Source organism: Sander vitreus, chromosome 2, assembly GCF_031162955.1.
Source record: "Sander vitreus isolate 19-12246 chromosome 2, sanVit1, whole genome shotgun sequence".
Classification (NCBI taxonomy): domain Eukaryota; kingdom Metazoa; phylum Chordata; class Actinopteri; order Perciformes; family Percidae; genus Sander; species Sander vitreus.
The window spans coordinates 24,720,295-24,737,794 of record NC_135856.1 but is presented as its reverse complement, the minus strand read 5'-3'; the positions used below and the strand labels follow the sequence as shown (position 1 = coordinate 24,737,794).

The window sequence follows — 17,500 nt, the reverse complement described above, 5'->3', positions numbered from 1 at the left end:
AGAAATTCACTGTCAAATAATCAAATAATACTTGATTGTATGAATATAATAATACTATTAATAACAGTACTAATATGACTGCAACTACTACTAATAATCATCATCATCATAATTGTAGATTATAGTCCTGTAATAGATATTTCTAACTTCTAGAATATTTAGACAAGAGTCTCCTATGGCCCACTTTAATTGCAGCCTAAGGGTTGTAACTAAAACCTTGTAAAAGTGGCTTAGTCGTCACAGCTATCTTACCTAACGTTTTCAGCTAACACTCTATCTCTCATACCATATCAACAGCTGATATCGATGACATGAAGATCTGTTATGTGCTGTTGGATGGGAGCAACGCCACAAGTGATATCTTCTACTTCACAGTTGAAGACAAAGGTAGGAATCCATTAATATATCAAACTTGCAGGCATTGTCACCAAACTGAGGACCATTACTTAGGAATAATTTGCCCGAAGGCTGTCCTCAAACTTTATCTGTCTTTTAATGGCTTCTTAAAATTGAAACTTCCTGCTCTCTGTCAATCCCCCAAATGTTTGCATCACAAAGACTTAAGGCAGTTGGCCATGACTGACACCCAGTATAGAGCCGCCATCTCTTTTCACCCCACTGGAAAGGGTAGCAGGTTTAAAGGACAGGGTCAAAGGGGACCTCAGCCAAATACTGACTGTGGATTGGTTAAAGTGAAAGAGCTGGGACTACCTCATGCTCTAAATTGTATTGTTAAGGAACAATAGGATCCTTTCCCCCAGGACACTTTTCTGAGTTTTCAAATGTCCCCCTTTCATCCTTTGCTTGAAACTTGAAATGTGTAAAGGTATGCATGATAAGCTTTCTTCTTGGAATCAGTCACACAAAAAACATGTTTCAGTTTGGCCTTAAAAATGTAAATGTGTAAATATTAACAATATTTTATGAATGTTATGATTGTAGGAATGCTGGGAATTTCTACATAACCATTCAATGGGATTCAGATGACGAGATTATGTTTTCTGGTCGCCATTTTCTGCTTTACAAGCCATCAACATCCAATACGGTCCTTTACATTTCAGTAACTCTGCCATTTCCTGAATATTATATTTCCTAAAAATCATAAAAAACCCTGTCATAGGAGCCTAACTTTTAAAACATTATTAATATCGATAGGTATAACATGACATGTCAGTCATCTTCTCAAGTAACATATCTGTGAACATGTTCTTATTCCGTTTATCCTAAAGAATTCTCTTAAATGCCCCAGATATGCTTGGTACAGACATGACGGTATAATGTATAAGCTCTGTGGCCTGTCACCTCTAACTTTTACGTAGATTTACATGAACAGCATTATAAATATAGCAAATGCAAAGCAATAAAAATGCAACAGGTGGCCTTTGCCTTTTAAGCATCAGCTATAAAATACAAAACAAGATTTGGAAATGCAATCAATACGGCAGGGAAAGTTTGGTCTATAATTATTCAGGATTGAGGACCATGTTGGTGATAATACCACCATCACCATCAGGGCCATTGAGATGGCAAGATTGGGAGGATGTTTTTTTTTTCAAATTACTGTCTTTTGTCAGCAAAGTGAAGCCTCTTATTAGCCCGACTGGATCCTAGTAATTAACTTTTTCCCTAGACATAAGTGAAGTAGATAATCATTTTTTAATGAGGGTCAGTAGCTCTGACATTGAATGAAATAGCACAGCTGTTATTATTCTTAATTCTATATTGGTCACCTGTATTGTTATTAATGTGTCTTTACATTACATTTGTGACCTATTAATCTACCTGAAGCAAAGCTGCTTAGCTTTTCTGTCTTTAAGTTGAGGTTAAACCAACGGAAGGGAACGCAAAGGCTTCAATTAGCTCAACAGTCCTTTTTCTGTTTGCTTTCATACATTGTTTAAGCTTCCAGCCAACTCAGCTGAACCAGGTGCAGCGGTGCAGGCTGGGACATAAAACAAAACCGTGTTTCTACATGAACCCAGTTCACATGTAAAGGCCACAGACAGTTCACACCACAACAAACCACACACATACATAGCCACACATACACACAGGCAACAAATACACAGGCACACCTGAAAAAAAAGATCAAATAACAGATAAAAGCAATTTAAGCCAACCGGTGAATCACTAATGTGAAGTGTTGAGGGGGTGACTCCTGGGGGCGGTGGCATTATCCTGGACCTGTAGGGACATGCAGGTGGAGAGCATGTTGATGGTCAGCCTATCTGCTTATAAATCTAAGTAGGTGAGCTGTTTGTGTGGGAAGCAAACCTCGCGGTCATTAGAGATTTGCACCCAAGATTATCCCCTGAAACTGGTCCCGGTCAGCACACCCTTTCCTAATCCTAAAATTTGAATGGAACTGAATGACTTATTTTTAAGTTAAAGATAAATGTTTGCTCACACCATAAAACGTGATTACAATTCATAATTCAAAAGTTTTAAATAAATCCAAATAGTGGCTAATTCTTTGGTGATTTCTCTGTTGTTTAGAATCATTTTGAAAACACACTTAAAGAAGAGTGTGACAAAGAGCGACAGAAAAGTAAGTGCTGGATCTAAACAGAGATAGTCCTTTCAAAATGTCCACAATGATTGTATGAGCTTTAAACCTCCCTCATAGACTTTTTTCTACTCTAAATCATTCTGTTTCCTTGACATAGCATTTCCAAAACTATTTATCTAAGTACATTCTTATGTTTAACACAGCTTGAGTGTCACCTCATTTTAGATAATACCCCTCCGATGTACTGATATGGGCAGCTGCTTAAGGGTCTTAGCAGTCTTTAAAAGGTACCTGCCACTACATGCACTGCACTGATGCTTCTTCTGAAGTCAAGAATACACACACACACACACACACACACACACACACAGCACATGTAAGCCTCTGATTACATACATTCACACACATATTCACAACTGCAGAAACGTGTGTGTGTGTGTGTGTGTGTGTGTGTGTGTGTGTGTGTGTGTGTGTGTGTGTGTGTGTGTGTGTGTGGCTAGGCACAGCTGAAGTGTGTCTATTAGTGAGAGGTCAGTAGTAGACATTTAGTTTCACACCAAGAGACCTGCTGGTCAGCAGTTCAATTCCAGACTCTGAGGAGAAAGTTAGTGTAGCTCTTATCAAGTCAGGAAACATTAAGCAGGCATTTTGGATTGAAATGCCTGCTTAATGTTTCCGATGAACTCTAAATCATTCACGTGACAGAAGCAGCAATAACAACGAGTGAACCTGAGGAAGCTGCAATGCGGAATGCAGTGTTTGCTCACAGATGTGTGGGTTGTGTACGAATAAATAAATTACAGTAATTAAGTCAGACATATACTCCCATTTTACACTAGCAAATATTAGCCTATATAGATCAAAAAAACTATTGCATTTTGGGAATTAATGAAATCCACAGATCCTAATTTTATATGTCATTAAACATATTTACTGTTTCATAATTTACAACACATTTAGCTTTATCTCATGAAGTCCATAATTCTAGCAGCATTTTATAATTTCCTAAGAAGCTTATACATGTGATGATCTGATAAGCAACAAAGGCCCTTATGTCAGAACTCAAAAAGTTTTGGAGTACTAGCTGCAGAGAGAGATGAAGGATTGACTAATGGGCCGAGACATTCTCGCAAAACAGTTAGGAAAACAAACTCAACTGTCTTGTCCTGTGGCAGTGACCGTAAACACAAACTATAGGTCAACTTGGGTAATGTTTTCTGTCTGCTGGAAATTGCTATTGGAAAAACAATAACCTGCACGCAAATGACCAGGTCAGAAACTCCCTACAGCCATTCAAAGTGTAGGCAATAAATACTTGTTTTTACAAGTGGATACACAGCTCACATATATCCTTGTCCATAAGGCATGGGCCCAGTGAGCCACAGGCTAAGTGAAGAAACCCTTATTTACTGTCAGACGTGTTGAGACGTCTGACATCTTAGGAGGAGGATAATATATTTATGTCAGATCTTTAGACTTTGGAGTGTACTGGTCTACAGAAACACTGCCTCTGCTTGCCAACCTTAGGTGCAAGATTGCCTCAGATTTCATAGCAGTACTTATCAAACTCAACTGATTAACAGATGAGAAAAAAAGAAAGAACAGAGCCTCTACATTCAGATAAGTTGACTCGGCCTCTGTGCTCTTTCCAATAGCAACAATATAGTCTTCCAGCTCTGGAGAGGGATCATAGACGCCAGTGGGTCGAGTGTTATGTGAGCATTCAGAGCTGGGAGAGGAATGCACTTCCTTGGAGACTCCAGGCTCCAGGGCCACAGACAGAGCAAGGCCTGGAAGTGAAGTGGTATCCCGAGCAGACAGGTGTGTACGTGAGAGGGAAGGCTCCAGGGGGATCCCCTTTCAAAGCCCTCCATCACCCCACTCCCAGCTCCGCAGAAATCCAACCCAATCTCAGATAGCCCGATAACCTGTAGTCTTCCACTGCGGAGGTGCCGGCTCTGGAGGGGCTCTTCCCCAGATGGTGCAATGAAACCAAGAAACGAAACATTTATTAAAAAGAGGTAGAAAATGTGAAATTTGTGTACAGTGCAGTGGGTGTACTCTGTTTTACAGTAGGACTGCATGCTGACTGACACAGCCATGTTACACCCCTACTTCCTAACTGTGTTTTGGGATCTTACATGTCACCCATGTCAACAGTCACCAGGAGATTTACTGTCTAATGGTGCCACAGTCGTGGCCCCCCTGTGACTAGAAGCTGGGGCCTCTTACTCCCCCTCCACCACAACCCACTCTGTTGTCACTCTCCTTCTTTCCCCTCCTTTAAGACCCCTTCATGGTAGTACTATTCTTTTTCTTTGGTGTGTTCCATTTTTTTACCTCTTCTCCATTTCTTTCTCTTTCTCTTTCCTCTCAGAGGTTTCGGGATTCAATCAACCATGTTATCACCTTGTTCTCTGTCTTTCTGTCTCTTTTTGTCTTTTTTTCTTCAGCCTTGATTTATGGTGTTTGGAGGGCTGCAGGGGTGAGGAGTTATGATGTACGGCTATTCTTATCTGCTCTCATATGGCAAAGCTGTTGCTGCTCCTAGCCAAGCTGTCATTGAGTTACTCGCTTTCCTTTCCTTGTCCTTCTTTTTACCCATGCTAGCGGCGTGGCTCTTGGGATGGCAACTGTCGGATGTCAGTCCACCACTTTTGAATCAGATTTGTTAGAGACCAATCATGGTTCCATGGATGGATCCATGGTGACCATAGGATGGATCCTACTGACTTTGGTGCCACCAGGTTGACAATTGTGATTTTGACTGAAATAGCTTTTATTAACTATTGGATGACTTGTCATGAAGTTTGCTACATACATTAATGTCCCCTCAGGATGAATTCTAATATATTAGGTCATCCCTGAACTCCCCTGAAATCCCTGAAATCCCACATCTGCGCATTCTGCCATGGTACACGTTTGGACAATGTTTATGAAAAGTCTTTTTGTTTATGTCTGCCTTTTTTGCATCCTTATTCATCATTCTACACATAATAGTCTGACAAAAGATTCCCAGTACCACATCTGTTATGTTATTAGATTTCAAGTGTTGCAAGCATCTGTCACCATATCAAGTATGTGGCAAGCAAGGGTCAAAGATGTGGCTCTCAGTCCCTGTCAAATTATGATTTGTAACATCCTGCGATAACTTCACTCTCCTGAACTGAAGCAGCCACTGGGATGTGTCAATTTACAGCACATGCTATCGCTGTCTGGATGGAATGATAAGTTATTAATACATATAATCATGCAGCATTCCTAACATGAATTCTTTGGAACACAGAGAGAAAGCTAAGCTTTCACTATTTGAAAAATCTCTTCTTACACTTATTAAGATGTTAAACAATCAAAATAATGAAACATTCTTCTGTTTTTATTCACGTTTGACATATCCATGATTTAATAGACCATACTTAAAAAAAAACAGTGGCATTTAAATACCGAGCTGACTGGAACCTCCCCAGTATTTATATCAACATGATTAATGAGGAAATGTAATAATGGTGATGGTTGTCACCTGATGAGGATATTCTTAGAAGGTTGCTCTTCCTTGCATCATGCTGGTGAACGTCAAAGCCTCATACTGACCTTCCTCTTCAGTGATGTCTCCGGCCTGGCCCACTATTCACTGCATCTATGTATGGTGCAGGGCAGGCAGCACTGCTGTGTAAATTTGAGCTGATAAAGAATGTGCTGTCAAAAGACGCTGCTGCAGGAAAAAAATCACAGGCTATAATGTCCTGTGTATGTTTTGAAGTTGTTTTGCAAATATTAGATACTTGAATTTTTCTGAAGACCACTCTTTCGCTGAGTCATTCTGCCATGCTAAAATATTTCACAATTTCACATCTTGGTGTTTTCTGACACTGACTTTTAGTTTTTTTGTTAAATACTACACCAAAATACCTGCATGTGTCACATTGTAGCAGGCCACTATGTGACTTACTGCACTAAAATAAGTAGAGCAGCTTTTAATGAAGGTTTGAAAAGGATCTAGTTGCTCTCACTCATGCCGTAAAACAGAAAAACATTATCATACTCCTTAAATATTCATCCCCTGCCCTTGTCAGTGGTTAGCATCAATCACATTGAAGCTTAATTTATTAAATAGCTGCTAACAGGGACATTTAGGAACACGTGCGGCCTATAAAACTTTACATCCCAGCAGAAATTATGATGATTGTCAGTTTGAAAAGCTAATGGAAATGTGAGCTGAACCAAGCAGCTACTGTATGTATTGGATGTGATGGCCAGTTTAATATAGTATGTGTGTCGTAAAAATTGTAATAAATTAGCCCATCCATCATGTCGAAAATCTATTTTGACTTTAATGTTTGCCACTATTTTTCTCGCAGGCTTTTAACTCATCTATTTTGAGCATATTTAAACCATTTTCATGTCTTTCTAATCTAGTTGTTGGGTTCCCTGTTGGGAAGTCTGGCTTCTTGATTATTCCTTGATTTTCTTGAGACTCATCCCAACACTAGCCTCAGTGTCCGACAGCATGTATTAAAAAGAAGTTGGAGAAAGGGAGATTCCCCTCTCTTACACTGGTGTAAACAATGTGGAGGCAGGCAGGGAGGCATGCCATGGTGGTAGATCTGGCCCACCCAGACTGTGGTTTGCTGTCCCTCTTCGTTGTCCGTCCCCTCAGCGAACAAAGCCGACATAGGGAGGAAGGGGACCATGGAGGGGGGAGGAGGTTTGTGGAGTACAGCTGTCACTCTGCTCCACCAAATCTGGGAGTCTGGCGGGAAGGAAGAGAGAGACACATAGACGGACAAAGACAGATAGACAGAGCAAGATCTGTGAATGAGATACATTCAATTACCTGGGAAGGCTGAGGAAGAACTAGGAACAAAAAAGGATATTAAATTGGCAGTAGTTATTCTAGGCAAAAGTAACCACATGACTACCCACTGAGTTCAAGGAAAATGGCAGACGTTACTTATTCAGTGGTCTCCTCAGGCCTGTTGGCTAAAATGTGGTGTGGGCATTCATTAGGTTCTGAAGGTTATTTGCCTATTAATGAAAAAAGGAAACTTAATATATATACGATTGAAGGATTATTGTTTACCTTGGAAATTGCAGTTTGACAAACAATAAAGGACAAGATGAGCAAACTATCAGCTGATGTGACTGAAGATGTGACTGAAAGCTCTGGTGCATTTCCAGTAAGATAGGCTATATTGTGCTAATAGCTGTCTCTCAAACCAAAAGGAAATGTAATGTTTAATTATAGCAATGATAATGAGTAAATTCTGTTTTGATTACAATTAAATTACCGGCAGTTAAATGTCAGAAAAAATGTGTTATATGATGACCATTTGTGCATTCCCATTACGTTATTTCACATGTCATGTTACACCTTTGCCTCCAGTTCACATGCACATATCAGGTAGCACTTTTTCAGTCATCGGTCATTGCTAAGTTTTTGACCAAGTCAGGTTCAGGAGTCCCTCATCAGCATTCATATATTCTTGACAATATGTTTGACTATTTCCAATAAAATGAAATAACTAAAAATAGTTTTAAGTCTAGGTACAGCAGTACAGAAACATATACATCAACACAACTATGACAAACAAGTGCTACATTATTCTAAATCTCTTAAACTCGATTTTTTGTGTTCACTGGTGCCTGTTATTCAGCACAATATAGTCTAACAGTCTATGAAATACCAGTGCAATAATTGTGTTCTTGTCTCATTCATAAAAACTCCATTGTTTTACTCCTTGTGGCGATGCAGAAACTAAAGCTGCCTGATTGCTCGATGCCAAAACAGAGACAGCTTTTTGTCTCGGCCATGTTCATTTGATAATCCTCACTGATAGCTACTGACTAAGCTTCTCCTCATATCAGCTCCAAATAGGGCCGGCTGCCAGGACATACTTTCTCCAGCACAGAAACAATCTGATAATTGTAGTTTTAACTGTACATCAGGCCACAACAAGGAGTCTTCTAGTTGAGATGTAGATTTGATTCCTTCTTGGTTTAACAGGTTCATGACATGTGAAGCAGTGCAGATTGAGTCTTTATCAGTCAGGAGTTTATTCAGAATACAGTAACTGTGTATAGTTGTTTCTGCACAGAAAAGTCCAAAGAAGTCCTACTAAATGTTTTCTAAAATTGTCATTTTATGCATGTACTGTTTAAACACCTAAAGAATCTGGGACGAGCAAAAACAGACATGATACATGTTTCCTGTATTTTTAGCCATGACAGTTGGAAACCTGAGCATGGAGCCTGGTCAAGGGTAGCTGTGCCTATTGGGCTCTGCTGCTCCATGTTGCCTGCCTTTAACCAGGCGTGGGCTTCACTACTGGAGTACATGCATTCATATGTCCGTCTGTGTGTGGAAGGTGGCAGATAGAAGAAGTATTACTGCAATTATGAATTTAAGATCTTCTTTAGTCTACTCATGCCAGAAGAAATGTGGTTGAGTACTGTCATTGTCCCAGAAAACCCACTTGTTGCTATCAGTTTCATCTGACCATGCTTCTGTGAGTGGGGTCTACCCCTGTGGTGACTCGGCCTGGTTTGGCTTCAGTGTTGACATGTGGGTTTGAGGAAGTGGCCTCCTTCTAATGCTGAATACGCACTCTCAACCCCCCTGTTTTTTCATTGTCCACAGTCACATAGCATAAAAACAGCAGCCTCTTTCTTCCTCACTGAGGCAAAACTGAGCTCAATGCTGGTTTATTGTGTGGACAGGGAGAAGCTCCTTGCCATTGTTCTCTATTTACTTTTTATTCAAGCTTGAAAAATGTTCTGTTCACCTGTGTGTTTTCTAATTTCTGAGACATGTATTACACTTAATTAAAAAACTATTTGCTTAAAAAAAAAAAAATAGAATACTGTCCCACCAAACTGCTGAAGGTTTCTTCTGACCCAATAAAGTTTTTTCACTTCTCTGAAGCGATTGAAACTGCTTTAGCAGAGTTAGGTCAGCAGGGCCGCTGCCAGTGTGACCAGCCATGCAAGACTAAAGAGAGACCGCCCGCTCTAAAATCTCTGATCCAAAGAACCACTGAGCTTGACCCATTTCACATCAGAAGTCATAGGTCACCAGGCTCTTCTCACTGAAGGAGAAGACATGAGGGTCTTTTGCCACTGTTGTTAAAAAAACATTCAGATTATGTAGCAGAACCCATAATCTTACATATCTCTGAAGCAGCCAGTTTCAAATCAATGACCAAAACTGATCTGACAGTTTGAGGGATTACGTGAGTCATGAGATAGTATGGATTAAGGACAGGATTGGGTCTAAAATTGTGGCTCAGTGGCAGGTGACTCTCTCGCTTTGAGTGTTTTGTTCAGATGTGTGTTTTATGAGAACGGCTTCTTTCACAGATGACAAAGAGGTACTAAATCAAGATGATAAAGAGGTACTAAATCAAGATGATAACGAGGTACTAAATCAAGTTTATAAAGTGTTAAATGATTCAAACACAGTTTGTCACACAATAAGCTGTAGTGGGATAACGGAAGGCTGTAGTTTAAGAAAGGGGAAAGTTGTTAGAAGTATGTCTTTGTGGTCACTAATGGAGCAAAAAGAAGCCTCACTGCTCTCATTTAAACTTCACCTTGTTCAAGAGGGAGAGCGACAGAGCGTGGACATGATGGGGTGACACAGATTTACAAGAGGCCAGCTCATTAAAGAAACCACACTATGACAGATATTTTCCATAAACAGACCATATATATCTATGTTTGCACATGCCCCATTTAGGATTGAGAATACGAAACAGCATTATGCAGATGGTGGATGTGAATTGGAGGAAATGAGAAGAAAGGCAACTCTTTTTGAGGCCCGGTAAAGTGAGGTCTAGGAAAGCCCTGGCATTAAGTTATCATGTTTCCCTTCCAAAATTAAAACTCCCCTTTTGATTCCTTGTTATCCCTGAGCACAGAGCAGATTGCAGTTTATATGCCTCACTGGCTCCTAACATGAACAAAATAGTTTCCTCATTGTACTGTGCTGTGGAGGAGGTCTAAATGAAGCATTAGGCAAGGCAAGGCAAGGCAGCTTTATTTGTATAGCACATTTCAGCAACTTTGAATTACCCTGTTGCAATAAGCTTTTTTTCTGTCTTTAGGTGGAAACAAACTAAAGCCTCAGCCATTCCGGCTCAACTGGGCCTGGATATCTCTGGAGAGGGAATACTATTTAGTGGATGAGGATGCCAAATTCCTGGAGGTCACACTCAAACGCAGAGGCTACCTGGGAGAAACCTCCTTTGTCAGTAAGTGTTGACAGTCTTTATATTTTAAATAATGACTAATAATACTAACTATATACTTTATATGTATGTACTATCTATAGTGACTTTAACTAAGATAATATAAGATAGATAAACCTTTATTGTCATTGCACAATGACCCATACAACGAAACACTGGACAGGAAAAATATTCCACATGGTGGTGGTATGATTATTGTAATATTATTGTGGTATGATAAAGGCATGTTATTGGTTTGGATCTGTTTTAAGTGTTCTGATGGCCCAGGGAAAGAAACAGTTTTTCAATCTGTTTGTTCTGGATTTTATGCTCCTGTACCTCCACCCAGAGGGAGCAGGCTGAGCTAAGGATGTCATAGAGATAGAATTGTTATATTTATGGATTAGTTATAGTAAGAGTTCTCAACAAAAAAGACATTTTATGTTTCTTATTTTTCTCTGGTTTCCTGTCAGCAATAAACTATGATGATGACACTACACAACATGCCCTTATTAAACTGACAGTTTAACAAAGGATTATTGCCCCTTAAACTGTTTCCTTCAACTGTATTATGTTATTTATGTGCCATTTAAAGGACCAGCATTGCTATAAAACTTCAGCATAACCCTCTCATTTAAAATCTCTGCAGATTCATGTTAATCTGCAGGATGTCCTCAGTATATCCCTACACTTAAACTGGAGATAACTCCAAACCAACACTAATAACAATGTTTTGCAAATCTTTTGTCTTCTTGTTTGACTGGCGCTCCATTTCCTCCCTTGTCTGAAAGAGGTCTGATTGAGAGCACATATAACCTTTTCTGGTAAAGGTCACAAGGAAATGTCAACATGCTGGTCTGTTTGGCTGCATCACGCTTGCATGTGACAGATTCATGACATGCACATGTAACATATGTTACCAACATGTACACTTCTGTCTTTGAAGAGTCAAGTAGATTGTAAAGGAACAAACAAGTAACATTATAGATGCAGATTGTATAAACCCAAGAAATGTGCTGGAAAAAAATACATGTACGTTGACTTTAGTGGTTTTTGACAGACAGAATCCATTCACCATACCTACTGGCCTAAAATAGGGTTAGGGTTCAAATAAAAGAAGGTAGAATGACTTCTGTGGTTTTTTACATCAGACAGAATCCATTCACCATACTACAATAGTGCTCTCACAACTCTTATAGCTACTTAAATCAGCAATTAAATCTCTTTTCACTTGGAGCTACACACATGTACATCTCTGTCCTTCAGGTATTGCCACCAAGGATGGGACAGCTGAGAAGGACAAAGACTTCCGTGGCAAAGCCCAGAAGCAGGTCCAGTTCAACCCCGGCCAGACTACGGCAACCTGGAAGGTGAAGATCTTCACAGACCAGGAGTTTGAGACCTCGGAGACTTTCGAGATACAACTGTCAGACCCAGTCATGGCTGTGCTGGAGTTTCCTGACACCGCAACAGTCGAGATTGTGGATCCTGGAGATGGTAGGAATCTAAGAATCAACTTTATTTAAACAAAGCCCCACCACCATAACTGCTGTCTTTTTAATTGAAAGACTTACTGTAAATAGATGTATTATTGAATGAGAGCAGTTCTTATACACGGCTTCTCATCATTTGTGTTTTCTTTTCCAAAACAGAATCCACTGTCTACATTCCTCAAGCAGAATTCAAGATTGAGGAGGACGTTGGAGAGCTTTTAGTGCCGGTGCGGCGCTCAGGAGATGCCAGCCAGGAACTCATGGTTGTTTGTTTCACTCAGCAAGGTGAGATTAACCTGTTTGTAATTATTGTTTTATAATTATACAAATTTATAAAATTATATAATTTTTATTTATTATATTAAAGTAACATTCTCTTTATGTTTGTATTGTATAACCTTTTCTCTTTTGTATTCTATAACTTTATGCTGCTAGCAACCCAACAATGACAACTGAAGTTGAATCTCCTGTCCTCTCTGTTCCCATAATTCCTCAGCCACCGCCACTGGCACCATACCCAGCACTGTGCTGTCCTACTCTGACTACATCACCCGACCTGAGGACCACAACAGTGTGCTGCGTTTTGACAAGGATGAGCGGGAGAAACTCTGTCGCATCATCATCATTGATGACTCCCTGTATGAGGAGGAAGAGAGCTTCAACGTCAGCCTCAGCATGCCTATGGGCGGCCAGGTGGGCGCCAACTTCCCTACCGCCAAGATCACCATCTTGGCAGACAGCGATGATGGTGAGTGAAGTCGGTGTTGGATGAGCTTGTTCCATTCTCTCACCCCAGAAAACTTATAGATAGATGTGGTTACAGTGCTACTGACATCGTGGTGGCAGCTGTGGGTGATCCTGTTGCTCAGAGCCCCTTTGATGCTCTGTTTTGCCATTTTGGTATCTGCACACTATTAATCCACCAAAAGTGCACAGGCGGCACAATAGTCGCCGAAACGAAAGCCCTGGATTCTGTACTTGCCTTAGTGGCTTTACAGTATTTTCAGGTCCATTACCCTTTCTGTGCCTGGGTCTAAAGCTTTGTTTACACACTCTGCTTCATTTATCCACCATATTCTGTCTGCCTGTGTCTGTCTGTCTGAGTGTTTAAAAGAAGATAACAATAGACAGGTGTTGAGATGGAGAATGGTGGCCTCAGTTGATGTTATGCTACACTGTAGCCTGTCTAACAGATAAAAGGGCTTTAAAACCTCACTGTGCATCTCAAGCGACCCCCAGTCCTCATTGGCATTCAGGGGAGCTCAGGGGAAACAGAGGGCATGCCTTTGTCTGCAGGGACCAAAAGGCAGGTGGTGGAGAGAGAGGGACTATTGTGCAGGGAATCCAATTGACTGGCATGTTTTTACTCTTTCCCCTGTTTGATGGTATTCAAGGCTACATTGCCTGTTTCTGTTAAGGCTCTGACACACCAACCTGACAGCCGACCGTCGGCAGAAAAGGCACTGATCAGTTAGCTCCCGTCTCCCCGTGTGGGTCAAAAAAGTGCCTTGGAACACATCGAAGCGACGCCAACTTCAGCGAATAAGTCTCCATAATTAGCTAGGCGGCGCTAATCTGTATTATCGCCCAAAAAATGAAAACTAGAAATGACCGAACATCTCTCTAGATCTAGTAAACACAGAGCACGCTGACGTCAGTCATTGTTTTCATCAGAGAGTGTTGATAGTAGTCAAGAAGGATCGCTGTAGTCATTACTCGCTGAACAGAAGAAAATACGATGGCTAGTAATAAAAAGATACTTGCGGTTTTCTCGTGCACTGATTCGCTAGTCAAGGGCTAGCACTCCGACTGCCCACTGGCCGATTCAACAAGTCAAATCAGCTAAAATGAAGGCCAACCGCTCCTGCGGCTGACGACAGCACGGAACACACCGAACAGACTCGAGTCACCGACCTCGCCAGACTCTCCGACAGCCAATAATCAGGTTGGTGTGTCAGCGCCTTTAAAGATTCAATTTTTTTTATCTCAAGATTAACGTTCTTTTTGGCCTAGCAAACTTTGTAGTTTTTTTCACATGCTGTTGCAACAACTAGTAACGTTAGAAAAATCATAACACCACACCGGATCTAGCTAGACCTGGAAACAAAACAACAGACACACTTGTTTGGGCTTGCGAGCCGGCCAAAGAGTAGTAGATACCTGCAAACTTTTAGTCTTTTGCCGAAAATCACCATTTTGAATGGGAAAATGTCATCCACGTGAGTCGTGTAGATCTGAAGAGTTTTTATTTGGGGGGGGGGGGTCCGCTAGATAACGGACCGTTATCTACCGGACCAAATAGCAACGCGGATTTCGGTGCCTTATTTAGGTGCCACTTAAATGCCCGCGCTTCTCTCTGATGCTCTGAAAATGGACGTTAGAGGGAACTGAAACATCGCCGCACGGGACGCTAGTCAACACTACACTTAGCAGCAGCTAACGTTAACCTACAGCTGGAGTAAACACGGTTAAAATGCTGACAGCTAAATGGTGTAAAGTGTGACTGTATTTCACTGTAGAGGATTCTAACACCAGACTGTAGCTGCCGTTGTCTGAAAAACAACACAGACTCAGCCTCGCATCGCCAGCCTCGTGGTGCATTCAAAGTTATTGTAAAATACCCTTTTCCCATCCAGTGGTTGTTTTCACCGTTTTGTGCTCCTTTTTTTTTTAGATCAACTTTTTATTGTTTTATATTTTTGAACATACAGAACAGACAAATACAATTGAACAAGGTGTTCAAGACTCGTTTTTTAAATATATATATATATAAATCTTTCGGTTCAGGCACCGTTTTAAAAGTATCTTTGTATCATGTTGATAAGAGTATTAAAATGAGAAAAAATAATGGGACAAAAAGACATTTAGGGGGACATTTAGAATAGAGAAAAACGAAAATTAATTGCGATTAATTGCAAGTTAACTATGACATTAATGCGATTAATTGCGATTAAATATTTTAATCGTTTGACAGCACTACTTTTAACTTAAGAAGGAATGCAGTTTTTTTTTTAACTATAAATCACTAATACATCGTTGATTTGATTTGATCCATCAAAGAAAATGTCTTAACAAATTTGACAATTTGTAGCCCCAAAGTTTTAAAAAAATCCTTTAGGCCCTTGTCATTTTGTCTTCCTCACCTTTCTCCGTTATATCTCCAACCTTTCACTGAGGCAAATTTTCTGGACTTGCTTGTTATAGTGACAGACGTCCTCACGGAGAAAGCATCCCTCCTAAACAATTTGGAACAGGAGTACAATTGAACTTTATGTAAAAATAATCAGCGTGCATTCCCAGACGTAAAGAGACAAGAGAAGACTCCTCTGTGTAAACCTTTATTGTGGTTTTACTTCTTGGTGGGTCCTGAAGTATCACCCCATCATAAATCTGGTTCAGAGAGTGTGTGTGTGTGTGTGTGTGTGTGTGTGTGTGTGTGTGTGTGTGTGTGTGTGTGTGTATGTGTGTCTGCGTGCGTGTGCGTGAGTGTGTGCGTGTGTTTGTCTGTGAATCCATCCGCCTGTCTGAGTAAACTTGTGGTTTGGACTCTTGCCAACATTGAGTCTCCATTGTTACTGTATTTGTTTGGCTCTTCCTCCCACTGATATTTAAGGTTACCATGTTGGCACTCATTGCCCCATATAACCCCCCTTCTCATTCTCCCTTGCTGCCTTGGAGGCGGTGAGGCATTGAAAGAGTGCCAGAAATCCATCCTTCAGCATCAGTTGCCTGTTGCAGCATCTGTCAAATTCTGCAAATTCTGATTAAGCACCAATAACAACTCTGTGTTTTAGCCTATGGTCATCAAACAACAATTTATATAGACAAAATAAAATATATCTGTATTTGTATCTGTATATTTAGAGCCACAGCCACAGCCACAATTCAACTTTTCATTTGTAAGAGGAATAATGTTTTGTTTCTTCTTTCATTTCTGTCTAATGTGGACAACTTTGGGGTTGCCAAGTTGTGAAAAAATACTGCTGAAGCTCTTTAATTCATCAGGATTGATCAGGGTGGATTATTGCAAACAGCCTTTATTAATGAATTTTAATCATTTATAACTGCAGATTTGATAGTTTATTAGAAATGAGAAACCCTGAGCATTCATTAATATATTACCAATATATAATCCTGCATAATTACCAAAAACAAAGACATTTTTACACACATTTACTAATTACTACTTACAAACCCTTTATAAATAAATAAATAACCCTTTTTTTAAAATTGGCACCATAATTTACACTGAACATGTCTCTGTCTTTCTGTCTGTCTTTTCTCTTTCTTTTCCTTAGTTTATAGTCCAAAAAGCTAAAGTTCTGAGTTTGTGCTGCTATCAGTGGATCTCTAAGAGCACTGACTGAACACAGTGTGATGAAAACACACTTTATACAGAAGTGAGAAGAGATGAATTGACAATGTGTTCCAGGGGTCTGGATTCTTGCCCTCTGCCTTGCAAAGTGGAGGGTTACCTCTCTGTCTCTGCCAAACCGTCGCCATACTGCTTATCAGCTGCTCTATCATCAGAAACTGGGAACATCCCTTCACTCATGCACACACAAGCACACGCCTTATTCTTCAGGTGTATCCTTGGCCCTTTGGCGTTGAGTTCAGACAGAGCTGTCTGGATTTAGATAAGTGGGGGAGGAAGGTTGAAGGAGAACAGGATAAGAGGGATGACAGCTCTCTTCCTGTGCTGAGTCAGAAAATTAGGGAGTTTGCTCAGCCATTGATGCCAATTTGTCCCTGAATACGGCTCAAATAAAAGCTTATGTTGCTATGTCTTTCCCAAAGAGCCTTTTGGTCTGACAAACATCAGAACTGATGAAAGTACAATATTATGACAAAATGTAGTGATGATAAATGTATTTCATGTGCTGTTTTGGCACTACTGGCATGGTTATTTCATCTAAAAAACGTGCTGGCCTCTAGAAATTTTGAAATGGCAACATGTCTTAAAGCTTTAGGGGGGGTGGGGGGTGGGGGGTGGTCACGGAAGGCTTGTATCATGTGGACGCACCGACAGTTTTATTGTCATTATTTACTATAGCTTTAATCATTTACCCATTGCAATTTCCTATTATTCCCAAATCCCATAGAGCCCTCGCTGTATTTTGGGGAACCTGAGTATGTCGTGGATGAGAGTTCAGGCTACGTTGAGGTCAAGGTCTGGAGGACAGGGACCGACCTGTCTAAGACGGCTACTGTCACTGTGCGCTCCAGGAAGAGTGAGCCTGTCTCTGCAGAAGGTAAAATCAGCAGTGCCACAG

The 17,500-nt window shown here is 40.5% G+C and overlaps 1 protein-coding gene across 1 annotated transcript in view; it reads left to right on the top strand.

The window, feature by feature from the left end:
• The window catches only part of frem3 (Fras1 related extracellular matrix 3), a 32,716-nt gene that overhangs the window by 5,493 nt on the left and 9,723 nt on the right, over nucleotides 1-17,500 (top strand). The window contains exons 2-7 of the mRNA XM_078262574.1: nucleotides 298-387; nucleotides 10,612-10,758; nucleotides 12,001-12,231; nucleotides 12,387-12,512; nucleotides 12,724-12,975; nucleotides 17,330-17,479. Of these exons, the coding sequence (XP_078118700.1) occupies nucleotides 298-387; nucleotides 10,612-10,758; nucleotides 12,001-12,231; nucleotides 12,387-12,512; nucleotides 12,724-12,975; nucleotides 17,330-17,479 (996 nt within the window). The remainder of the gene's footprint in view (nucleotides 1-297; nucleotides 388-10,611; nucleotides 10,759-12,000; nucleotides 12,232-12,386; nucleotides 12,513-12,723; nucleotides 12,976-17,329; nucleotides 17,480-17,500) is intronic.